The sequence below is a fragment of the Amphiprion ocellaris genome, chromosome 4 (assembly GCF_022539595.1).
Source record: "Amphiprion ocellaris isolate individual 3 ecotype Okinawa chromosome 4, ASM2253959v1, whole genome shotgun sequence".
NCBI lineage: Eukaryota > Metazoa > Chordata > Actinopteri > Pomacentridae > Amphiprion > Amphiprion ocellaris.
Genome location: NC_072769.1, coordinates 16,939,486 through 16,966,563, shown reverse-complemented (window position 1 = coordinate 16,966,563; position 27,078 = coordinate 16,939,486). Strand labels below are relative to the sequence as shown.

Genomic DNA, 27,078 nt, shown 5'->3' with positions numbered 1-27,078 from the left:
TGTCCCTTAGTGAGCGGTCAGTGTCACAACTTTCCTGTGTACAAAGACGATATGTCTGCTGCTACAGAGTTACAGATGCTGTGATGCCAGATACAGTCTGAGCTTTACATGGCCTGCAAAGCACCAATGCTAGATGACGTGTGACGGGTGAAGACAGTCATGCATTAAGTTCATGTAATCGGCCTTAATACCAGTTGCTTGTGGTGTAGGACAGTATGCATGCGATGTGATGAGAGATGTGATGTGTATGTCATGTCTATGAAATCACAGAAACACTCATTTGGATGTTAAGAAAGCACAGAATATATGTATTTTCATGTTGTGTAGTTATTTATTACCACTATTTTCATCCATTAGACAATAAATAATTAAGAGACACAACATTCTTTAAGCATGTTGTTATTTTTTGTCATTATTATTCTTAATTCTCATTCTGCACGTTACACACTGAGTTTCTAGATGCCCCTTCTGTAAGCTTGTTAAATGAACTTACAGAATTTTTTCACATAATTGTTTTGACAAATCTAAACAAAATGATATGTTCGAAATATTGCATGCAACAAATATTCCTCTGTAACTTCTTCAGTCTACTATGAAGAGCCATTACTGTTCAAAGTGAGTTAACAGATGGACACTGGAAACATCAAACAGCATAGGTTTAAGAAGGGATTTGAATTTGAGTTTGGCAAATTGTGATGTAACTAACTTTTTCTCACCTGATACAAACCGGTGTATTAATCTTCACAGGTAGTGCCGCAGATTTACAGTATGTATTTAACAAAAAAGACAAGCCTCCAAATCAGTCAGTGCTTATCTTCAAGGGCAGCTTGTTTAGTTCTCTGACCCCACATCCTCTTCTACGGGAAGTTGACAAGTTTACCTTGTGTGAGTAAAAGCACAACAGAGGAAAGATTAAGAGGCAAAGGAGCAAAGGAAGACAGAGGTTAATATTCTTTTTAAATGCTCTTGTCTGTGATAGATAAACCACATTCTTTGTATTTGGCATTCAAGTAGTCTTATATAGTAGCAGTGCAGCTACTGAGTTCACATTTTCACTGTTTAACGAACGTCCTCCTTTCCTCTTTCTCAGTACTGTTGGCCCGAACAGTGGGGCTTTGTTGTGTCTCTGTCACTCCTTATTTGAGCAGGTGAGGTTGGCTCGTAGTTGTTAGGATTGAGTGAGTTTTAGTACCTGAATGTCATTGATTTAAGGGCAGCCACTGTGAAAACTGTTTATCACAACTGAGCAAATTTAGAGATATTTTTCTCACAATAACATTATGGCATGTTGAAGCTACCTTTATAACTAATTTCTGATTTGGAAATATTGTTAACATCAACATCCAAGTCTTAATTACAACTGAGGATTTGTATGAACCCTTTTATGAAATTTCTGCTGCATAAATTGATGCTTGTCTAACATCAGTTGTCTAACATTTGTCTGTCATGTCATAGCACTTTGTTAAATTTAGATTTACTTCCTTTCTAAATCTGCAAGTAACTAAAGGCTAAAAGCTGTTTAAAGATGTGTCATTTTTGTTGCGTTAGAAGAAAGAAGCACTACAATATTTAGTCACAGCCTTAGCTACAACCTAATTAGTTATGACCAACATAGTATGAAATGTAAAATAGGTTAAATCTGTACACAAGCATTACATCACAAGCTATTCCATCAAATGCTAAAACTCAAAACTAAGATGCTGACATGATTCAAAGTTTATCTTTCTTAAACTGGCTCAAGGAGATCAGCTCCTCTTTTCTCTATCGAAGAGTCACCAGTCAGTTAGCACTTGCTTATTATTCCTAGTACATAGTAATGTGTCATAACAGGCAGTCTTTGGCTGAATATGAACAGCTGCTGCAGAGAGCACAGTAACCAGAGAACAGGTGAACTTTGAATTTCTGGGGCATTACAATATTGCTGTTAATTTTCTGATTTAAACTGCAGCTTGGTGATGTCTGTCATTTTAATAGTCAGCAACAGTTGGCTAAAAATGTAAAGTCTCTTTGCTAAAAACAAGCATCAGGAAATGTAAATAATTTGGTTAGAGGGCTGTTGGCTTCTAAATTAAATATAAACAAAATTGAGCCTGCTATCAGAATCCATCCCCAGACTGTCATCAAACAAGGGACATTCTTCAAGGTTATTTAGGGCAAGAGTAACAGCTTGTCCATTGACTTTCAATGTTGTAAACGTGGAAATCTTTGCCACGCTACCTTACGTGCCACATCACAGGAAGACTTTGTTTTGTTTTAGCACGTGTCAGCTCAGTGACTGACAGTCCTTGTTTGTCTAGATCTACGTGATTATGGGCTGTTCTTGATTATCTTGACATGACATGATGCTGGTTTTGTGCAAACTACATTAAATGACTGGTATCAGCCCGTCAGCTGTTCAACTTAACAATGTAGACAACTGAGTGTTTAACACTCTGTCGCTCTTTCTCTTTGCAGCTCTTTCACTCTCTCTCACCAGTATTAGAGCTGTCAACAGTACACTTTAGAGATTCCTGGTTCCAAGAATGTCGTCTTTTTTTCCTTGATTGTAGTTGAGGTTAGAGACACCATGCTGAGCCTTGCTGATCTAAATATAAACCAGTGGGAATTTAGAACACAATGATGGGCATCCGACCAACAGCAGGGTTAAAGCCTGACCTTTTACCTGGACTTCTAGCCTCACTTGCCTTAGCTGTAGGTGGAGGAAAGGCAAACTGAGGAAACTGGAGGTGGTTTAGCACCCTCAGTGGGATTCTGTATGGGAGGAGCTGCCTGACATTCTGGAGCTGGTGGTTCCTGTGAATAACTTGTCTCATCATTTCTGTCTGGGTTTCTTTTTTGTTTCTGTCTCCCTTTTATCATTTGTTTGCCTCTTAGTCATCAATCTGTTCTTCTAGTGACTTTCCTACCAGTAACATCAGTGATGTTACTGGCATTTAAACTGATTGTAAATGCAGCTGTGTGGACTTTTTTTTTTGGAGAGACAAAACTAATCTAACCTGAGCACTGACCTCTGGGGATCCCAGAATTAATCACTGAATTATTACACAATCAGAAAACTCCCCTTTGATGGTGCAGCCATTGACCAATGCCCATGTTTTAATAGAGAAAACACCAATGTGTAGACCAGAGTAAATTGTTCCTAAATTAACATTTAGAATTTTGTGTTTCAGTCGCTTAAAGAATTTGTTTATACACTACCAGTCAAAAGTTTGGACACACCTTCTCATTTAATAGATTTTTCTTTATTTTCATAACTATTTACATTGTAGATTCTCACTGAAGGCATCAAAACTATGAATGAACACATATGGAATTATGTAGTAAACAAAAAAGTGTGAAATAAGTAAAAACATGTTTTATATTTTAGATTCTTCAAAATAGCCACCCTTTGCTTTGATTACTGCTTTGCACACTCTTGGCATTCTCTGGATGAGCTTCATGAGGTAGTCGTTTGACCATCATCAAGAAAAACTATTAAATGAGAAGATGTGTCCAAACCTTTGACTGGCAGTGTATATCTGTATACTTTATATTTAGTGTATAGATATTTAGTGGTATTGAAAATGCAAGTAAGTTCATTTCCCACTATTCCTTGTATAAAAAACTTGTTCTGAAGTATCTGATGTATCTGCCAGACTAAATTGCCAGGGTAAAGAAGTAAAAAAGTCCTTTCGGCACGGATGATATCCAAGAATCTCTATTCCTGTACAGATCTTGTGACTGAGTGTTTTGGTTCCAACAGGGCACAGTTCCTCCCCTTAAACCTAACACATTTCCACACCACTTTTCATTTAATTTAGAGAATGTCATCGACAAATCAGTTAGCATCAACAGTGAATGACTTGCTTTTCTCATTTGTGACTTGTGCTACATTTGTGCAGCTGCATGGCCTTCGAGGACATGCTCTCATTTGAGAGCTTTGACAGATGTAATGAAGCTCCTTTCCCCTGGAGCCAAGTCAATAATAGCTCCTGACTGATGTTTGTTTTTCTGTTGCTTGTCCCAGCTCTTTGATTGAGTTTGCCACATCCCACTTTTTTTTTGCCACCACTTCATACCCAGTACAGGAGTCAGTGTGTTTGTGCAAGGTCACATTCCTGGCCTCCCCTGTCCGTCTGCGCCAGCCTCAGCATCCCCCTCCTCTAGCCTCCACATTTGACACACTCTCCCTTGCTTCCTGTGTGGAGACTGGTACTGTAACATTCTGGAGTTCAGCCAATTTATATTTCGCACTTCTAGCTCTGAGGTGAATACATCTACAGATGCAATCTCAACGGTTCCCCTTGAAAATAAATAATTCTACTTTCTTGATATCCTATGGGGATACATTTGATGATCTAGATTTTGAAAACGAGTGAAAACATTTGTTTTTCACTTTGTTTTATTGTGGTGTGCTTTTAACATAGATTTCCTGTTGAATCATCATGCATGATGTTTCTCCTGTTCCAAAAATACAGTTTCTAAGACTGTAAAAACCTATCACTGGTTTATTTGAGTCAAAGCTCAGTGACCTAGGCATCCATCTCCTTAGCTGTGGTACTCTGAACAGGAAACCGCGGAACGAAGGGGAATTTACAACAGGAACTCAGCTCGCTGAACTCCCTGAGTTACAACAACAAATGTCTCCCATGTCCTAAAGAAAAAAGCCTGAAGAGACATTGTGTCATGATTTTTAGTTTAGCTATTCAACAGCTTGCTATGTGATTCATTACCCACTGTACTTGAGATTATGTACTGCTTTTTTGTTGTTGTTGGAAAATAAACATCATGCTTTTTGTTTGCATTTAAAACCTGCTATGTTACTGTGACTCTAATTTATTTTTTGTAGCCGTTATAAATAGAATTCCCCTGACTCATTTCATAAAGCTTTCTCCTCCTCTTCATCCATCTGCATGTAATTTTTTTCCAAATCCCCTATCACTATGGTAAACAACAACATACCACACTGAAAAAGTTTTGCTAAAGATTAGGATCATGCACTAAGGCAGCCCTGCTAGTTTCTTTGGTGCAAATGTTCCACCAAAACAATTCCCCATCATTATTTTGAAGGAACACTGAAGGCCCATTCTTTGCTTAGCTACACTCAATAAAATTGTGATTGGTTTAAATAAACAAGATAGAGCATTTTTTCTTTTTGCAGAATGACAATGAAGTGCAATGGTCTGTCTGTGTAAGACTAAAATATAGTATAAAAATGTATTAAATATTTCCTCCCGTAAGATATGTTTTTAATCTGTTTGTCTGAGAGTATGACATAAATTTTGTTGAATTGGGTATTAGGTGTTTATGCCGAACCTCAAATTGTGTTCACTGACAATTTCATTTGATGTCCAATTCAGTTCCGTTCAATTCATTTTTTTATATAATGCAAATTTGAAACATATATAATCTCAAGTGAAGACCTTACAGTTTTTTATTTTAGAGAGAAGTCTAACAAATCTCAAGATTCCCTTTTTGCAAGCCCTTTTGCAACAGTTGGAAAGTAAATCTCCACTTTAACAGGAAGAAACCTCCGGCAGGACCAGGCTCAGGGTGGATGGACATCTGCCTCAACTGGTTGGGCCAAGGATAAAAGGGATGGAGAAACTGATAGCAGATAGGTTAGCGAAAGTTATTAATTTTTGTTAAAGGCCATTCTGACCTCCACAGATTTATTTTCTGCTACGCTACATAAAGGACACAGTACTTCCTCGCAATGGCACCAAATGTTGGCCCTTGATGTAAAACGTCAGGTGCAAAAAGTGTATAGGTGTCGTAACAAAAGACACAGGACCTGCCACAAAGATATTGCTTTCCTTTATTTTGCCAGAAATACATTTTGCCTCAACAGTTTCTCCAAACAATGACAAGAACTGTTTGGCAGTAACTGAGTAAGCAATTGTGTAATTCTGCACAGGTCCTCTCCGACTCCTAGGTTTAGAATTTTAAGGTTTATATAACCTTCAATGTACTTTTCATCTGAAAGGATCCAGCAAGAACCTTCATCTTAAACCAGGGGATTGTAAATCTTGAAGTGATGATGTGTGTGAAATGCCCATGCTGTCCCCAGGCTAATGAATCAGTCCTGGCTCAGCAGGCTCTGTCACTCCCTGCCTGGTTTATTCCTTGTGTTTGGTTGTCAGGGAGAGAGGTCATCTAGAACATGGAGGAGACTGAGATACTAGTTTTTGGAATGAGCTATACATGGGACATTTTGTGTTTTGCTATCTCACTATGTCAGGTTGTTTTTTTTAATCTCACTGGAAGCATCATTTTTATACCTTGAAATAACTTGGACACGTGAGATGCCGAGGTATCAGATAGTGACACTGGAGGTGTAAAAAGTAGGACAGACGGTGTGAGGGAGTTTATGTTCAATAAACCTCAAGCAGATGGTCACATCAAAGGGACTTGCACACAATTACGGTCACATTCGGGCACACCCATACATACATGCTTCAACTAACCGACACATTTTTGGCCTTGCTCTAAAGAACTGAGTAGTGCATTGTTTTTCGCAGACATTTTGACGGTAGACCCTGACATACTGTTTATACACAGTGTTTGAAGTCCTCCCAGAAGCCCTCCCCTCTCACCCCCCTACTCTCTTCATTTCTGGGTCAGTATGTTGGCAGGTAACCCTCTCCTGCTGCTGTTCTGAGGAGTTAGGTGTAGATACACACTCCTGGCACGCCGTACACTTGTTTGACAGAGGGGGCATTTGGCAAGACTTTCCTTCCTGAGGTATGAGAACGCCATTGTTTTCCCTGTCCAGCCCTTGTCTTCCCCCCTTCAGGATATTTCCCTCATATCCAGGTTACAGTCTGCGTATTGCCCCCTTATCACAGGTATATGGGAGACAGAGAGGGAAAGTACACTGATATGTTTTTGTGATATGAATACTGACCCAGATGGTTGGCATTTGAGTGTCTCGGAGTAAGTACACACTTGCGTGAAAACAATAATTTGAATCATATGTCATGTGAGTCGAACAGGTGTCCGATAGAGGAAGGGGAACGCTGATATATAGGATGTTTGTTTTTTCTGTATCACATACTAATCCTCATTTACAATGCTGTTAAAGAGGTCACTCCACAGTTGCAGAGGCCCAGACTAAAAGGTCGTGAAAAAGTAAAGACGCAGGACTCTGGCGTTATCAGCCTCAGTAAACCTTGAAAGACCGTAAAGTCAATTGGCCGTGATGAGCACAATGCTATCAGCAGAGTGCAATAAGCCGATGCCGCGTACATTACCTTCACTTGCTGTGGCAATCAGCATGATTGGCTGTTTTTTTCTGAAGTCTGAGCTCAATGTGGATTGTAAAGAAGGCCAGACTGAACAGCTCCTGACTGCATATTACAAACACTGTCACATGCTCATGTAATGAGTAACTTAACCCATACACAAATACACTGCTCAAAAAAATTAAAGGAACACTTTGAAAACACATTATATTTTAATGCGAGGAAAAAACAAACTGGATATTTACATTGATATGGACTGGATAATGTGTTAGGAATGAAAAGATGCCATATTGTTTGATGGAAATGAAAATTATCTGTCTCCTGGAATCTCCTCCATGCTCTTGAGACTGTGCTAGGAGACACAGCAAACCTTCTGGCAATGGCATGCATTGATGTGCCATCCTGGAGGAGTTGGTCTGCCTGTGCAACCTCTGTAGGGTCCAGGTGTCGCCTCATGCTACCAGAAGTGACACTGACCCTAGCCAAATGCGAAACTAGTGAAAAACAGTCAGAAAACATTAGGAGGGAAAAAATGTCAGTGGCCTTCACCTGTAAACTCATTCCTGTTTTGAGGGTTGTCTCATCGTTACCCCTCTAGTGCACCTGTTGTTAATTTCATGAACACCAAAGCAGCTGAAACTGATTAAAAACCACCTCTGTTACTTACTTGACCAGAGCAGTATCCCACATGTTTGACTGACTTGATGCAATACTTAGATTAAAATGTGTTCCTTTAATTTTTTGAGCAGTGTATATGAACTTGATGAGTCAATAACACTCACAGGCATTTACACTATTTTATGTTGATTAAATTGTGAGAAATGCATTTTAAACTAATCCTAATGCAGGTAGTAATTATTATTTGGACTAGTTGTGTGCAGCTGAATGAACTGTAAATACAAATTAACCTGTTATTGCCATACAAAGTTGATCTGGCAAATGCTTCGGCTATCAATTGTCTATTTATTCATCCAGCAGACATTAATATAATTTCATTTCATTTCATCCTAATAGCAATAGATGTAAGCTTTAAGAAAATTGTCCATTTAACAATACAAATTCTGTTACAGGTCCATGTACTCTTGTGTCTCAAACTATATTATGTTAATTAAAAGTAATACTATTTATGCATTTTATTGCAAAGGGCAGTTATGTTTTTATCAATTTCAAGGGTAGTTATGTCTTTTTAAAAGCACCACACTGTAAAGCATCTACACTGTTGCTCTGAAGTTGCTATTTTTTCGTCTAGGAGCCAATGACTAAGCTTTCTGAGAGTCCACAGAGTTGTGCTTGCTTAATAGAAGCTAAATCAGCATTATCCGATCAACTCAGCAGCAGTATAAGTAATGGATTCCATTGTGTTGTTTTTGTCCATGTCATTAGCTTAGGTTTTGTTACATAAGCTTTACAGTACATGTGTACTTCTCAATAACTCTTGGCATTTACTTTAGCTTGTATGTGTGTGCGCGCGCATGTGCGTGCATGCCCGTGCACGTGTGCACGTGCACTGCATGTTCTATTCCATCCATGATGTACTGAACCCTTTGATGCATAACATGCGTCAAAAGTGACCCAAATCCAATGGAAAATGGGTATCTCCTGATGTGGTCTATGCATCAAAGGGTTAAAGTAAAGTAATGTCAGGGGTTGGACCATTTTACACGGTGGAGTGACTGGGGAAAATGATTATGGAGTCTGGAGAAGAAGGGGTTTCTGTGGTGCATTAGAAATGAGAGCAGGTTGAAACCTGGTATTTTTTTCAATCTTTAAATCTTGGTGTTCTTTCTCAAAATACTCTTTTAAGATTTTTTTCACTATCAACCCATTTCTGGCAATCTTTTAATTGTCCCATCTGAGTGACTTAAACGATATCCTGCACCCCGTTATCATCTCACTTCCTTTCTTTTGGTTTCGGTTCTGTGATGTGTTTCACTGTCTGAGGACAAGGACAGGTGAAACTTCATAACAAGCAGGCTGCCTTGGCAATGGGTTATATAACTGACGTTGATGCTCTGTGTCTAGACGGGGCTGGGCAGGTGTGAAAAGAGTGGATGTGAGGAGGAAAGGAAGGTGACAAGAAAGAGATGGAATAAAAAGAGATGTGAGATAAATTGCTAGTCGTGACTCTAAACCACTCAGATATTCACAGAGAGTGCTGGAGCTTGTGTCAGAAAGCACTTACTCACACTTCCACACACATATACACACGCACACACACACACACACACACACACACACACACACACACACACACACACACACACACACACACACTGGCAGAATAGAATATGAGAGCATTGCAGCACTAGCTGGATGTGTCCCAGCAGTTACCGCACTGATGCTTGCTGCAGCAGACGGGAGTGTACAGTCCAGACTCGAACAGAACAGAGAGAGTAAGCGAAGGAGGCAGAAACCAAACCACTGCTGAGGATAGAGTAGAGCCAGCTAGATGCAGAAACTGGTCAGGTTATAGCAGTGATGTGATGCTTGAACATAGGACTGAAAATAGAATCAGAGGAAAGAAGTCGAACTCAGAAGAGACACAGAAATCAGCCTCATCAGGAACAGGCGTAGGGGACAAGGTCTGACGTCTGTAAGTTTAGACGGATGCTTATTGGCATGTCTCGCTCTATGAGGCTGCTGCTGCTGCAGAGGTCCTTCAGCGACCACATCAGGTCCTCTACCTCCAAAGCCCTAGACATGCTCAGCAAGCCTGCTCGGGAGAGTCGCCTGGCAGGTGAGTGATGACAGCAGTGACTGGAATAGCAGGTGTATGTGTGTAGGTGCCTGGACAGTGTGTGCATGTCTTCTTGTATGTGTTTTATATGTATTTAAGTGCAGAAATGTATGTTTCTGCTCCAGAACATGCACAAATGCAAAATTGCATTGTCATTGTCTCAGACTGAAGACTAATTTTGCTGCAACGTTTCTGTGAAGTCAACTGTGTTTCTGACAAGCAGATCAATAGATCTACACATCAACAGCATTTTACAGGTGGGGATGCTGAACCTCAGAACAGAAAGCACAGGATAGTTCAGATGTTCCTTGAGCATTTTTTCGTGATCTCTGTCAGTGTGTGTTTTTGACAGATGTGTGTGTACACAGATGCATCTTTTTGTTGATGCTAGGCTTTTCATTTTTTCAGCTTCCTCCACAGTTGCTTGTGACCAGGTTTGGCCCATGTATAACTAATGAGCTGGTTATACACACACAGGACTGAGTCCATTAGGATAGACTTCCAACTCTCTAGCAAGCTTGCCTCTAAATAATACAGATAGTCCAGCAGCGGCAAAAAGACTGGATTACCAGAGATGCTCTTGAGAGATGTTGGTTGCAGATGGGTGATATCAACTACAAGTTTGGGCCACTGTAAAGTGTTTTCAAGAGATACATCATCATCCTTTAGGGTTCCAATTGACAGGATCTTTTGTTGCATGATGTTTTAAATCTCAACACCTTTCAAGTTAGTACAGCTGCTGCTGTGTCTCTTTTCAAAGGGGGATTCACGGTTTCCTAATAAATCCAGAAGTCAGTGCACTGTGGCCTAACCTGTCTATTAAAGTAAAGCGCACCAGGTAATAAATATCTACAGACACACACTGCCCAGGATGTTTTGAGCTATTTCCGCATAGCTCACTGTCCTACATGAGAGAGGGAAGAGTTGAAAAGTAGGCCAAAGAATTATGACAGGATCTAATTACCACCCTTCTTGGTGTGACACTAATTTCTTTCTTTTTTTCTTTTGCATGTTTTCTTCAAGATGCACGCAGAATTCTGAGGCTGCATGTTAAATTAAGTCATTATGATGGCATGTGTGCATGTGACACGTGTCTTCATGGCCATAAAGTACAGGAACATATTGTACTGCACTAAAAGATTTGTAGGCATTCTCCGTCAGTATGCTTGTAACCACAAATGCTTGAAATAACATTAACTTCTAACTCAACCATATAATGCTTTCAGTGTGGAAATTGCCCCGCCTTTGAGACATAATTAGGCTGTACCTGAGACCTCAGCTTTTTATTCTGTTTATGAGTATGACTTTTTTATATATATATATATATATATATATATATATATATATATATATATATATATATATATATATATATGATTTACTCTATGTAAGAGTACAGCATTTACTGTGATGCATTTTGGCACCGTGTAAAAACATTCTACACTTAATCAAACCTCTTTGAGGGCAAACTATCTTGTGCTCCGTTGGAAAAAAACAACTTAAATGCTGTAACTTGATATTTATTTACTATATCACATGATGATGACATGCATTTGGTATGTGATCCCTCATGACGCATGTGCATTAACAAATAACACTCACGGCATACTCTCAAGGACTTCATGTCAGTCCTGTGCAGCATCACACATCCTGAAACTCAATAGCCTTGTTGACATTTCCAACGTTGTCATCCCTGGGATCACATCACATTTCAAGCATGTTTACAGCTGAAGGGGAAAAGCTATACTCAAGAACACAGAGTTTATCCACCAACGAAGCTCAGCTGCCACTCCAGCCTTTGTGTAGACTGTCTAGTAGAGACGTCATCAAAAAGATCACTGCTCCATCAAGCTATTGTTCTCAAGACCCCCCTAAAATTAACCTCCTCTTTCAATACAGAGCTGCTTTAGGCAGTGGAGGCGTATGAATGGCACTTTTAAGGGGCCAAAGCTTCAAGCAGGAATCTTTTTTCTAATATTTTCCTTTATGTCAGAGGTATGACATTCCAACAAGACAGTAAGAGATACTGTACCTTTGAGGATGCAAACAAGCCCTTTCATCGAGCTCATGATTGATAGATCTGAGAATTTTAGTTTACCATAGCGAAGGATTACCCCTTGCTTCAAACAACAGAGCCTTCACCATTATATTGTTGCTTTTTTTCAGCACATCTAGCTAAATTAAAGACTCCACAGCCTTGGATAAGGTGACTAAAAGTGACCTATTGATTTTGACTCAGAGCATGGAAGGAGTGGCATTCATGCTGTTCTTTATTTAAAGGTTTTGGAAAAGTTCAGAGAGGTTGGAGGGTATGTTGCAAACTAAAAAGGAAGAGAGCAGAATCTTTCATTGTGTCCAGCAAAAAATATTCTTTGTTAGATCATGAATGACTTAAATTGTAAAGCTTCCTGTCATACAGACTGAGATCAGTGCTTTGGAGCTGAACTGCAGATTTTACTTGTACAGAATATAGCATTAGTTGATACAATTTTCATTAAGGAAATTAAATGATTCAGTTGTAAGCCTTTCTTTTTGACATTTAGTAACAACATAAATCCCATGTAGTACAGTACACAACAAAATATGAAAATATTTGGACTGTTGCACAGCAGTCATTCAGTTCAACAAACCTTTAACAAGTGGAGCACTTCAGGCAGTTACTTATATAAGCTGAATAGGGTTTTAATGAATGCAGAGGTGTGAAGAATAATAAATGAATTGTGACTGTCAGAAAGAGAAAAGAGCACTCAGCACTAAGTGTACAGAAACTGCTCACTGAATTATGTCAGCACCACCCACTGCATGAATTATTTTTCTCTTTCTTTTCACTTATGCTGACATGTTCAGGTTTTTTTCTCGGCTGACACGTATAAGCTCACTGTGTACTAAGACCATTTATGGGACCTGGATATTGTGCAACAGTCTCTCTGAAGGCCACATTTACAGAGAAGTGACATTTTGTGGGGAATCTCATTTATAATGTATTTCTGTGGCAGCACGGTATGATGTAATCATGGATTTCATCGAGGTGAAGGATATTTTTGCCTTCCATTTAAACCACTTCTGGCTGCTTACCTGAGAGTCTACTTAGTTTACTGAGTCTATCATAATGCTCCCGGGATAATACCATTGCATAACAATTAGAGCTTAGCAAAGAAATCCATTTTCCAAAGTCATGTGAAGGGTTGTAATAGACGTATTAGGGAGGTTCATTTCATCTTGGCTCAGAATGCTTCACCAAACATCTAGCCTAGGTACTGTTGTATTATCCAGTGACACAGAGGCCATTTTATAAATACCTAGTCATTAGGTTTCAGTAGATATCTCTCTAGCTAAATGTACTGTTGTAAAATAGTCTAAATTAGTTGTTTAGCAGCAATGAAATGTTCATTGGATTAAGACATTACCTTTACTCTGCTATGCTGTTTTGCTCTGGCTTAAGTTTGTGGCTTGTTAAATGCGTGAAAACATGCATAAAGCTGGTATATTTATGTAATATTCCTGCAGTAGATACTGACACACATTGGGTTTTTCCCCTTTAGCATTATCAAAACACTCGTAAGTGAAAAGTAACTCTTAGTACATTCAAATGTTCATCCAGAACTGCCTTCTAATGTTCACTTGCATTAAATAGAAATATCTGTCAGAGATTTTTGGCTATACCTTTATGACCCTGGGCACAAGTACAAACCTCAAGCAGTTGATTTCATACTTTTAAAACACAGCTTTCTGGTTCAGTCTTGACATGCTGACAGTTCTGAAGCGAGTTTTAGGTTCTTTTGGCTTTTCCTAAGAGGAAATGTTGTCTAGAAGGTAGAGAGATGGTGATTATGTGCAATCCACCTTACTTGTTTATTAGATACAGTATCAGTGACATTAGTTCACAACTGCTTTATAAACCTATCAAAAATTTTTGACAAGCAGCCTACATTTTTAGTAATTTAACTGATGCTAAAATCTAGTGAGTTATTTGAAGTGAAATGCTAAACAAAAATGTGTTTTTATGATTTTGTGTGACATTGCAGAGGCCTGGAAATGTGCCTTTATTTTTTAAATTAATAGAGATGAGCACAGACTGAGTATTCTAATATGAAGTCTTAGTAGAGCCATAACTTAATGCCAAAATATATGAACCAGATTTGAAGAGCACCTCCAAATCTGCATTACCACACCTCCAGCTGCACCACTCCATCCATCTTGGTGAGCACAAGTGGGCCCAATTTACACCACAAAATGACAACACAAGCACAGGCAGACAAATACCTGCCTTGTACCAGATGAATCTGGCAATATGTTCACATGTAACCAGTTGGACCAAAGTGGTTTGGACCAAATGATCCCACAGGAGAAGCTCAGAATAAGATGCTTGAAAGGTGAAATTTATGCTCTGGTTTAGTCAAGGTTTTTCAACAGATGCTGAAGCAACGTCAAGGTCAAAAAATGCTCTTTAGCCTAAACCCTAAATACACTTGAGTACAATAGTTACAATGAAAGAATTAATATATTTAAGTGCTAATGTTTGAGTGTGAGTGTACATTTGTGTCTTTGTGGCCCTCCTTGTGCATGAATGTGTTATTGTTAAGTGGCAACCAGTCTTTTGTATAAGGCTTAAGGGTGGACCAGTGGGAGGTCCATAGACATGTTCCGGTCTACTCAAGCCCTGCCCACTGTTCAACCACACAGATGCTGTGGGTCTATTGTGGCCCTTCAGGACTCTACAGGGACCCAACAGGGCCATTTCACGCTTGAAGGACGCCCAAAGAGGAAGTCAGAAGGGGCACACCACTGTGACATCAGCAGAGATCTCTTTGAATGCAAACGCAGCAGACAACCATGTAACAAATTAGCCTCAACAAGATACTTTCACAGAAAGAACTGAAAGTTTGATCACTGATTTAGCTGAAAAATGGGAGAATTACCTGCAGATGGACATGAACATGAAATTTGTATGCTTTTGTTCTAATAAGCTCCAGATATTTTCAAGACAAACAGCATTTTAATTGCTGAAATCAAATATATACAAGACGTAATGCGGGACTGTATTCATTTTGTGTGAACTCAACTTAAAGCCTCTATTTGGCTGCTGTGTTTGTGTGATCTTTAAGTTATTATTCTCAGCTGTTTCTCAGTTTGCAGCACATACATTTGTTGTCTTGGCAGCGCACGGCATGTGTTTCAAGCCTGGTTAGATCTTGTAAGTTCTCACAGCACATTTATTTGGCTAAAGAGCAGACCTGTTCTAGCTGTACCTTGATGTCAAAGTGACTTCAGGCCACTACTCTCGCATGGTATTTTCTTCTTTAGTATCCGACAACACTTCTGCTTGTGGATATGTATCTGGTGTTCATTCCGCTTGCTTAGTCTGAGCCCTTCACGTTCGCTTTCTGCACAACAGCTTGTGATGCTTCTTCTACACACCAATTCCCTTATTGGGACCTCACGTTTCAGGATGTCTTGAAATTTAGGTCAGGCTGCTCAATTTGTGTCTATAAATAGCACGTCTTTATTATTTTATCAACTTCTCCACTGTCTACTGCAGCCCATCCTCATAAGGGTGATATGAAATAGAAGGCTGAGAACAACGTTTTCTCTGTGTTCGTGCCAGAGATTTTTCATGTGTGTCTCACGAGTGCAGTGTGCTGCATTTGAATCACTGAAAGAGTCGTAAAAACACCATGTTTGCTTGTGCAGGTGTGTGAGTAATTCAGAGAATATCTAATAGCATAGAAAGACTGTTTACCTCTGTTTGGATATGTGTGTTCTCATGTAGAGATTGCACTCAATCTCGACTAGACATGACTATGCAACACATACCGATGATATGCTGTGTTTGCTTTCTCTGCCTCATCATCCATCCTTTCCTGTTGCTGTATGTTTTTTATTATTTTTGTGTATTTTGTATTTATTCGCAATAGTTTTAATTCAAAAAACATGTCAGTTGTTTTCCCTCAGTAAATAAAATATTAAAACTGTTTGCAACCAAAACCAAACCTTTATAATTGATAATTTATTGCATTTATAAAGCCTGAAATGGAAACAGTACAAACTCATGGTCCCCTTAGTAGCTTTTTGTGAAGCTTTTATCTGTTCGCTTTTATTTCTGACTTCTCACCAAATGTAGTACATATTTTATCAAATATGTAATTCAAATTTCTCAGTTTTCACCCTGTAAATCAGCCTTTTCCTGACATATTTCTGCTGAATCTGTTGAAGGCACTACAGCTTAACAGTTAATTGATTTCAGATCAAAATTGTAATCTGAAATATTGGAAATATAACATCACAAAGGCAGCACTTTTAGATATACATTATGTAATGCGTCTGCAGGGTTAAAACTTTGGTGGTAATAATTTTACAAAGCCACCCTCCTTGTGTGACAATCACACTCTTGGTGGTATCCCACATGGTAATTCCTCATCATATGTTGTAAATCTATTACACGGTGAATATTGAACTGAAGCTTGACGTTGCTTGAAAGCTTGAAAAATTATACATTCCCCAAATCGTTCAGTCCAATTACGCAGTTTAATTAGGAATTTTTAGGAAAGAACTTGCAACCTGACTGTGCTTCATGGAACTGATTTCAAATTGTAGTGCTTGTTTCATGTTGTAAGAGCAATACATATAAAATGTAAAGTACTGTTTGAGTGATGTGGGATGATGTTGCTTTAGTCTAATGTAAGCAGATGTGATTTCGACATTGACCACTACCTATATCAACATAATAAATAACATTATACAAGCTAATATATACATTACACTGTTTGTATGGTTTCCAAGGTCATCAATTGTCCTTACTGCAGTAAATTATCTCATTGTTTTTGCATCTGTACATTTAAATGTAACAACCACAGTAACTAAAAATCTGCTCCTGTGGCTTCATCTCAATGAATCATATTGTCCTCTCCCGGTTTATTATGTTTCGACCAAGCGGCTCTGACAGACTGTCCTGCTGTTTATATAGGTGACTGGTCATTTCACTTGACATGTTGGTGTGTGAGGGTGAACACTCTTGAGATATTTATGATTGAATTAGAGTCCTTCAACACTGTTCCTGTTCAGTGATTTAAAGGCCACTTGTTTCTGCCTCACAAGGCCGCTTGTTTCGAAGACTCTGGAATGTTTTGCTAAACCCAGTGACTCTGGCAAGCTCATGCCAAACTTGTTTACTTTGCTTGTTCTACCATGCTCCCTCTCCTTCAGCCATTTTCTCACTTTCTCTTTTTAACACATAAAAATTCTCAGTGCCTCTTTTGACTCCCGCGTGACAAGACCCCTCTCTGTTTAATTGATCCAGCAATATTCGATTCGTTCTGTCTTTAGTAGAAGCCGAAGAGCTGCTTGATCTCAGGCATCTGCTGAGCTCACCACGTTAACCGCCTCTATTATCAGCCACATCTAACATCACACATACACATATACAATACTTTCATATTGCCATCATTAGGGCCAGTAGAAAAATGAAAAAGAGGGAATAGCACACAGAATAGATCCTAAGGCAGATGTGAATCTTTGGTCTTATGAGCATGTCGCTGCAGTTTTAGTCTGCCATTGCGTGAGCAGAATCTTAATCAGCCTTTTCTTTGATTTCTGTTTCTCTGGCCCTTGCTATGTCTCAAGTGGGATGTCTAGCACTTTGCAGCAGGATCACAAGTAGCCCACTTGACGCATGCTCTTGACTTCTCATTGTCCCGTTCACTGGCTATGCTTCACTCCTACAGCCTCCCACACTCAAACAGCTAGATAAAACTGAGCTGGAACACCAGGTTCGCTATTTCAAGAGTCCATTGACATTGTACGCCAGTGGAGAGTCCATCCTTGCAGAGCTGACACTCACAGAACTCCTGATTTGGCAAAACATGGGATTCCCAAAATGGTGCTCACAAATATTTGCACACATTGAGGAATTCACTCCTGCCTCGGCACTTGAGAATGTCTGATTTGACACCACGGTCTTTCAGATACTCCTACACCTTTCATCCCTCCATCAGCAGAAATGTGTGAGTGCTGCTTGGTGCAGTGCTGCTTTGTTGGCAGAGACAGAGCTTCCTTTATTAGTGTGAGTCACCGTGTATAGTGTGCCTTCGCAGCTTTAATCAATACTGCAGGGTTGACTGGTCGTGCTGTGCTAGAGAGTAATCATGTACTGTCAATGAGAGAAACACTGAGGGAGAGAGATATCTGTCAAGAGGTTTAATTAACCTTTTATGAATCACAATGAAACACGTTGTATTATATGTCTATAAACAATGAGAGCTTTTGCAGAATTAAAGTGTACAAAAGCACGATTTTGCCTTCAATATGTAAATTTCATGGCTTGAAAAGGTGTACCTGGTTTGTGGTTTGATTATTTGAGTGTGCAATCACTATATTTGTGTCCATAAAAAATGAGATGTAAGTGTAGGGGTCACTTCCAAATCATAGATTGGAATCACAAAAGGCAGTGAGAATAAAATATAAGATTTTATGTTGTATAAGTGAATATAATGGATATGCATTCATGTGTATCAAAATCTTAAGAAAAATGCCAACAAACAACAAAAAAATATGAGGATATAAACATCAGGAATGTCAGAATAATGAATTCACTATGAAGAACCGAAAGAAAGAGTGACCATCTGCGTGTGCATTTAGGGAGGTTTGGTCTCTTCCATGCACATTTGTCTGTCTTCACCTGTGAGGTACGAGGGAAGATGGGAAGCAGAGGTCAGAGCATGACATATGAGAAACAGTGAGCAGGCCATAATGTCCATTAAGAGCAGTTGAACTGGAAAGATGTTTCAACTTATCTGAAATGAAAACAATAACAAAATGTTTCTAATCGTTGCTATGAGGCGAGAGGAAGATGATTGCGTGACGACTCGTCACTGGTCATTAGCTGTAAAACAGCCACATTCTGGAAGAATCTATTCCAGATGGGTACCTAAAACAAGTTTTAGTGCCCCATTAAAATGGTCTCATCTCTGGTGACTTAACTGCCTCTCGGGGTGCCTGATCTCATGGTATGCTGTTTGTTTACTCTCCGATGGGCTTTCATTTCCTGTGTGTCTGCTTTTGGTGGCAGGTCTCAGTGGGTCAATTTACTGAGTCAGTCCACATGAGACTTGGGCTAATCTTGTTACTTTTGTTGGTTTTGACCCTTAAAATGCCATTGATTAGAGACATTCTGTGTAGTTTTGGAGCACTGAATCACAGTGGACTCTTCTATTTTGTCTATTTGTTGAAAAGAGACAGCATTATGATGACTCTGGCCTGAAAATGCCTGATAGATAAATAGATTTTAAAAAATGTAGTGCATGATGCAGTCATAAGAGCAAGCCACGTAGTTAATAATATCAACAAGGAGTTCAAAATGTCAGCTCAGATGACTATAAATTTGAAATAGTGCAGCTGAATCATAAATAACTGGCAGATCTCACTGTGTGTGTCAGCCAAAGGTTCCAGCCATCATATTAAACGTAATACACGTCAACACACTGACCCATTTTTTCAAGTCACACAAGGCATTTGTTTCAATGTCTGGGTCACCTGCCAGCTTAATTATAAACACACTGAAACATTTCGTCCATTTGCAGAGCTGCTTCCAAATATTTATGGAGACTCAATCAATTTCTTTCTTTTCCAAAAAGGTCACAAGACCTAATTAAACTTAATTGGATATTTTATCAAAGGCCATGTTTTCCAAATGAAACTTGTACAACATAAAAAAACTCTAACCAAAATGTTTATCACTGAAGACAGTTTGTCAAAATGAAATGAAGGAAGAGAGGTTTTACCATCTGCAATTGCTAGTCTATACTGCTGAAGATGCTGGCAGTATGTCTACAACTTAAATTACAAGTTCCCACATGAGTGAAATGTGTTGGTGCAATGAAAGGTACCAAGGGGTGAGATGTTTTGGTGGCCATTGCTGTGTATGTCTGTAGATGTTTGTCCTAAACTTCAAACATTTTTAATAATCTTAAACAAGTCTTAGGATGGTCAACCAATCCTTTTATATGAAATTTGTCAAGAATAGCTGCTTCTATAGACATCCTCCACACACTTTGTTCTTAGTAGTGTACCAGTATGTCAGTTTGAATGTCTATGTGGTGTCCAATAAAACCACTGGCTCCATCCAAAAGGAAATGGGAGTGAAGGTAGGCCAGATATGAAGAATGAGAGGATGTGCCAAAAAATTGGGAAGGAAACTGATTACAGATGGATTTACAGGATCAAGAATGGCATTTAAGGAAGTTCAGCTTACATACCACCTCTATTTCATGTCAGACCTAACTCCTTATTTTCTCGATACTAGAAAGTGAGTGATACTTTCTGTTTATGAGGAGGCTGACAGACAGTGTGGGTCCTTGGGCAAGGACATTCTTCATTTTCCATCTCCTCATACTTTCCATTCTGCATTTGTCACTGTGCTGGAGGTTTCAAAGATCCCTGATAGTGGAGACCATATTACAAACAAAAATAAAATGGGGCAGAGGATCATTTTAAAAGTGATATTGCTGTTTTAGACTTTCCTCTAGGTGCTTTGTTAGAACTACCATGAATGTTCTTACTATGGCTTTTGATTAGTTACTTAAAAAAATATTTATTGGACAAAGTCATTACTGACAAATAGACGAGACTGTTAGCAAAATGTGAGACATTCTGAGAATAGCCTGATCATCATCAGTCAGTAAGAAATTGGCTTAAGGTCTGGAGCTGCAAAGAACACTAAGAAAAATGCATCAACTGTTCTAGCAAGCTTCTGAGAATGTATGCCTTGGGGTCTCTGCTAGGCTTTTAAAAGTCCTTTCAAAAGAAATCTCAAAGGAAAAGGTTTGTCCAAGGAACATTGTGACCCATCATGAGTTCCATTCTGGGTGGAAACCAGTTTATACAACATGAGCTCGATAAAATCTGCATCCGTAACAAGCTTTTGGCTTTCATTTCCTATTTTAAAAAGTTTTAAGATAAGAAACTGGCCTGGTGCTGACATAGTCTTTCTAACTTAACTTCATTTTCTGTCTTGTTACCTCCACATCAAAATGGAGGCCTCCATGTAGCTTCAACATAATCTTTCTTTAGACTGATCGGCCACTTAGTATCCCTTTCTCCCTCTGATCAAGAGGTGTTTCCAGTGACCTTTCACCTTGTAGTCACTCAGGGATCCTAACCCTTTGCCACCCTGACTGGGTGAACACAAAGCCGCTGGCTAAGTGTTGTCACCCTCCACGTCTAGTCCAACCCCTATTTTAACTCTTTCCAGCTGGTAATAATAGAAGCACTGGAGCGCTTAGCATTAGCATGTTGGCTAAGTGACATTTTGACAACTTAACGTCTTCAGTGCGTGTGTGATTGAGGTCAGGGTCACTGAACATTATGTGTGTCCAGCATTTCTTGAGCTAACTACCTCAACAGATCACATAGTTCTCATCTGCTTCCTTGTTTTTTTTACAGTTTCATTCATTGGCTGCAAAACAAAACAGAAAAGGTATGAAAGTACAAAGATCTTTAATGTTCTGAGCAAGGTACTCTTGAAATGTTGTGAAAATGATGGCTTGCTTAATGTTACCTGAGGTGACTTGGGCCTTCAGTTTTTTTTTTTTCTTCTAGCAAAGGTTCCTTGTGTGCGCTGCTGTCGCTTTCTCAAATAGCTTTCATTTGAAACTTAATGAATGGTAAACATGTTGGGTCTTTTATTGTCTTTGTCCATCTTTCTGCAGGGTCAATATAGCTGTCACGTGAACCACTTTAGTGGGTCTTACAATATGCACAAACTGAAACGTGAGCTAGAAAAGCCTGGCTGTCTAAAGCCTCGCAAGCACAACATTTTTGGAGATCAAATCCAAGACCTTTCAGTGAATAAAGCCAGGACACAGTAACTCGGCAGTTTCTTCTCTTATTTGTGTCTCCTTTCTCGTGCTTCATTGCCTTGAAGCCATTTGCTCTAAAAGTGGGGAAGCAAAGGGGAATTGTGACTTGTTTTTAATGGTTCTCAAATCCTGAAATGTTTTTTTCTTCAGACAGCATCATGGTCGGATCTCTCTATGGCTACAGTGTCTTGATACAAGGACTCTGTTGTCCGCTGAGAAAATAGGAATCATTGTTTGTAAAAAAATAAATAAATAAAAAAGTTACAGTTTGGGACTTGTGCTTGTATCATGTGATTTTGTTTTCAAAAAAATGCCAAAATATTTGCAATTTCAAATAAGAAAACAACTTGAGATTGATATTTGTTGTTTTGTTTTTCATTCTGATGGAACGGATTACTATGAATTTTGGTAGAGCACTTTAGTGATTTCCTAACTTTTCATGCATCATTCATTTATTAATTCATTTTACTCCATTTCACAACTGAATCGTCTCTTTACTGCACTACTTTACATAGTGCAGTAAAGAATCTACAACATTACATTATATTGAGAAATCCAACAAGTCTGAACGATTCCCTTTGTGCAAGCTTTTTGGCTTCTGTGAAGAAAAAACTCCCCTTTAACAGTAACCTCAGAGAACAAGGCTCAGGGAGGGCAGCCATCTGCCTGGACTGGTTGGGATGAGGGTAAGGGAGACACAGGGGAGGTCAGTGAGGCCACAAAACTGCAGATCAAAAACATTTACAGCCCAGAGATGCCTGCGGAGAGCGCAAAATACAAATTCTGGGAGAGAGAAGACGCAAGGTGTGTAACTTGCAAAGGTGGCATATGGTGGTAGAAGGTGCTCAGTGCAATGTGGGAAGTCCTCCAGCAGTCTAGTCCTATAGCAGCATAACTGTTCAGGATCACCTTGGCCAGCCCTGAACTATAAGCTTTATCAAAAAGTTTTAAGCCTAATCTTAAAAGTTAAGAGGGCATCTGCCTCCCAAACCCAAGCTTGGAGCTGATTAATCAGGAGAGGAGCCTGATAGCTGAAAGTTCTGCCTCCCATTCTGCTTTTGGAATCTCTAGAACCATTTAAGCCTGACCTCTGAGAACAAAGTGCTCTGTTGGGATAATAGGGTACCATAAGGTCCTTATATGATAGAGATAAGATATGATGGAGATTGGTCATTCGGGGCTTTATATATGAGGAGAAGGATTCAAATTCTATTTTGGATTTTATAGGGAGGCAATAAAGAGCAGCTAATATGTAATAATCTGATCCCTCCTACTGGTTCCTGTCAGTACTCTAGCTGCAGCATTTTCATCAGCTTGAGCATACCATTGCGAGTATATTGTTAGAATGCTGATGTTAGCATTTAGCGCCAAGTGCCACCATACAACTTACATCGCTATATGTTCTTGGTTTTATTTTTGTCAGCCATTAAAAATTGTGAAGAAATCTCTCCTTTGTCAAAATGGGGCTGAAACTTTAGCCACCAGTTGCCTGATTGACTTCCTTAAACTACCACAGGTGCCACCAGTGGGTCTCAGTATTACAATATATAGTGGTGTGGCCCACTGCTTTCATCGCATGCGCTACTAACATATTTAATTCGTATAAATTCCTGCATCTGCCATGCTGATTTGGACCATTAAACCTTTGCTGACAGCATCATTCAGAGCATTTCTCCAGTATCCCTGTTTTACATTTCCTGGCCACTCATGTTCCTTCATTCATGGAGACCCGGGGGTACTGGGTGAACAGAGGAAGGTCAGTGACGAGAGCTTGGACCCAATCTGTTGGACATATGGAGGCTCTGTCACTGCTGCCAACCTCCAGCTGGATGGTATTAGTCCCCCTCGGTACTCAGGAGTTGAGATATCATCCTCCAGGGACCAATGAGGAGCAGAGGGATGAGGGGGGAGTCAGGTCTGACTGTGGCTCCTGTTTATCACCCAAACCCCCACCCTCAAACACATCAGTGCTGTCCATTAGCTCCTAAGGTAAATAAACCAACCGTGTCTATGTGTAGGACAGAGACAGAAAGAGTGGGTGAATGAAAGCTCAGGGCATTAGCGCTAATCACATGAAGTGTTTAAGTGTATCTTAGGGACAAGAGGACCAGAGACCTAAGCATTTGGCATTTATATCTTACCTGATACAAGTATTAATGCTTAAGAAGGAAACACAAAGGTGACTGGAAGTGTTATGTTAAAAACAGAATTGATTCACAAAACTATCAAAATACTTAAAACTATTAGGCGACTGTTTTTATTTGACTAATAAATGCTTTACCCAGAGTCCTAGTTGTCACGTTTTCACCTTTTACGAAGACAAAAATGGGTCACGGTCCATTCATAAGAAGTTTCTGTTCACTTTATATCTAAATAGGGGTTGCCTTCTCCTTGTACACCTAAATACATACACTAACTTCCTCCGGTTTATTTATATTTTGCTCAGTGCACCAGATTCTTGAGATTCCTGTACACTCGATTTAGGTCAACTCTGCATATAGGCAAATATTTACATTCACCAACTGAACTAAGATCCCTTCATAATCATATCAAAAACCTTCTTTGTCGGTCAGTGCTTACAGAAGGCTACTCGAAAAATATGTCAAGCATGCAAAGAAACGTCTGTACATATGCAGGTTTGCACAAGCGCGTCCTAAACTATTTTTGCCTGAATCTCCTTAATTCCTGCATGTGCCAGGCATTTGTCTTGTGAATCTCGTGTCTCATCTGTAGTTTAGTAGGTCAAGGCTGTCACATGAGGAATGAGTTTATATCCACTGGCTGATCTCTGCCTTCCTGCTGTGATTTGGCAGCCTAGAGCTGAAGGGAAGAAAATTACTTGCACACAATGCAAAATGAGAGATGAAAAACACTTCAACCTCAAGTGTTTTACCTGCAGGAGGAGACGACCAGGAATTATTTGAAGTGCAGCAGCACTCTGAATTTTTGTTATATACCTACTTCAGTGACTGGAGTGTATCTTGTTTTGTGAGGAGTATAGCATAGTAAGGGTGACTCGATCTAACACACTTAAGCAGTAAATGCTAACTGTATTATGATGTTCATACAGTAAATTTTGTGTCTTTCTCAAGTCAATGTAACAGTCATTATTAAAGTTGTAGCTGTGTCGACATCAGCCACGGTTTTCAAATATATTCTTTTTCATTCAGCAGTCTTTTACATATCCAAAAATGTCCAGTAAAATCTGCCATAGGTAAGCAGTGAAAGAGGAATAAAATTGATAGATCAATATGTTTTAAATCATGAAGTAAGTGACTGAAATATATTTTAGGAACTAGAGTTACAAAGCCAAGATTTGTTACCTTGGCATAGTATCCAAACTTATGGTAGTTCAGCTTTATAAAATAATGCTTTTTACAAAATATGAAATGCCTGAAATCAGTTTCATATTTTCAGTTTTGGTATATTATTTGGCATATGCCTGTCCTTTATCCTATCTCTCTTTGATCTGCAGGAGCACTCTCACTTATCTGAAAAATGATGCGTGAAGCAGTAGGATGTTGGGAGCTGGCAGAAATCATTCTGCAATTCAAACCTGCTTGATGCACTTTTGCAAAAGAAGCTTCTGGATCAGTGATAATCTCACAGCTGAACCTGGTTTGTGTTTTTCGTGACAGCCTTGATGTCTGCATGGTTTGTCACGTGACTCGCTAGAGGTCAGGGTTCGAAGGAGGTCACAGTTCAGGGCAAAAAGACTAAAGCATGAACTTCCTGCGTTACTCACTGGCAGACTATGAACACAGAAAGAGAGAGAGAATGGATATATGGTACTTTGGAATTTGGTCTTCGCTAGACACATAGGTCTCCAAGACAAAAGTCAAAAACAGGAAAGAAAATAGAAAAGGAAGAGAGTTCTGCACTTTCTATTGTCAAATGTGCTTTTGGACAGCTCAGTCTGGATATGCACATGCAGGACACAGTGATATATTATAAAGATTAAAAAAAACACACCAAACATTAAAAAACTAGGCATGTATCCTCGCAAAGATTATTTTTTTTAAACCCTGATGTCCTATTTCCTCTTCTTCGTGGTGTATCTAACATCCATCCACTCCCACCTTGTTCTTCACCCAGTCACACTTAAAATTCCTCACATGTAGCTGCAGTGCTCATTTCAATCTTAGTGCAACTTAAAGTTTGTACCCAAGGACCCATGATTCATTGTTGCTCAAAGTTACTTGGCCTATGTTTGACACCCATGCTAACTCCTCCAAGCATATACCAACTCCACCTTTATCAAAGACCGTTCATCATGATGTCAGACGGTATCAGCAGACTTTATGTTCTTGCTCCCCTACATTTTTGTAGTGCACCAGAATAATTATTTCAAACATGTCTCTGCTTTTATAAGGCTAAGTCCTCACAACCTGTGGGTATTCACAGATGGTGAAGAGAGAGATCTCATTAGTAGCTGTTCTGAAACCTACAGATACTGATAGTATCATATGATCCTGAGAACAGAAAACTAATACAGGATGAGAAAAGACTTAATCTCATTTGGATTATTGTGAATTATCTGATGAAGCAGTATGTTCAGTTTGGAAAGTAAGACTGTGCAGAACACGTGCTAATCCAAAGAGTAATTATAACTGCACCTCACTGGGTTTGGAAAAGGAATTCTGGAAATTTCCAGGCATTGCGGCACAGCTCCAAATACGTGTTCATTTCACCGCCATATGGTTGGCATCATTAACCACTCCCCAAGTATTCATGTTGGTTTCCCCAAGCAGACCTCCACCTCTTGTAATTCTTAGAAAATGTGGTCATACACAGTAACTCTTTATGTGATGAAATGCTCCTTCTCCAGTCTTAGAGCCTTGAGAAATAAATCAAACCAGATTGCTTCATTCAGTGTAGACCAGTAACAGCCAGACTGCACCATTAAACATTATTTTTCAGTCTTAGCAGCGAGATTAATGGCAATCATCAACCAATGTTAGGAGAAACGCCACCGCAGCTTTCACAGAAATGTTAAGTCGGAATAGATATTTCCTCTTATTTTACATGCTCAAGAGAAACACTGAATGATACCACATCCTAGTATTTGTTGTGTGCTCTGGAAATCTTTTTTTTTTCTTTTTTTTTCTGCAATCTAATCTCACTAACTCTGTTGGACATGTACAATGCTCACTTCCAGCCTACTTACTTTATTTTTCTCTTTCCTCAACATTCAACTATAAATTTGAGCTCTTTATTTGCCTAATAGCGCTGCCTTTTTTATCTAAATCTTTTGAAATTCCCCCCG

At 39.2% G+C, this 27,078-nt stretch overlaps 1 protein-coding gene across 2 annotated transcripts in view; it reads left to right on the top strand.

The window, feature by feature from the left end:
- dlc1 (DLC1 Rho GTPase activating protein) overlaps nt 1-27,078 on the top strand; it is an 83,126-nt gene that overhangs the window by 25,332 nt on the left and 30,716 nt on the right. The window contains exon 1 of one of the 2 annotated variants that reach the window (XM_035957297.2): nt 9,612-9,960. The exons of the other annotated variant lie outside the window; for it this stretch is intronic. Within the exon in view, the coding sequence (XP_035813190.2) occupies nt 9,831-9,960 (130 nt within the window). The 5' untranslated portion in view covers nt 9,612-9,830. Of the gene's footprint in view, nt 1-9,611; nt 9,961-27,078 lie in introns of those variants that run through there. 2 annotated transcript variants of the gene reach the window in all.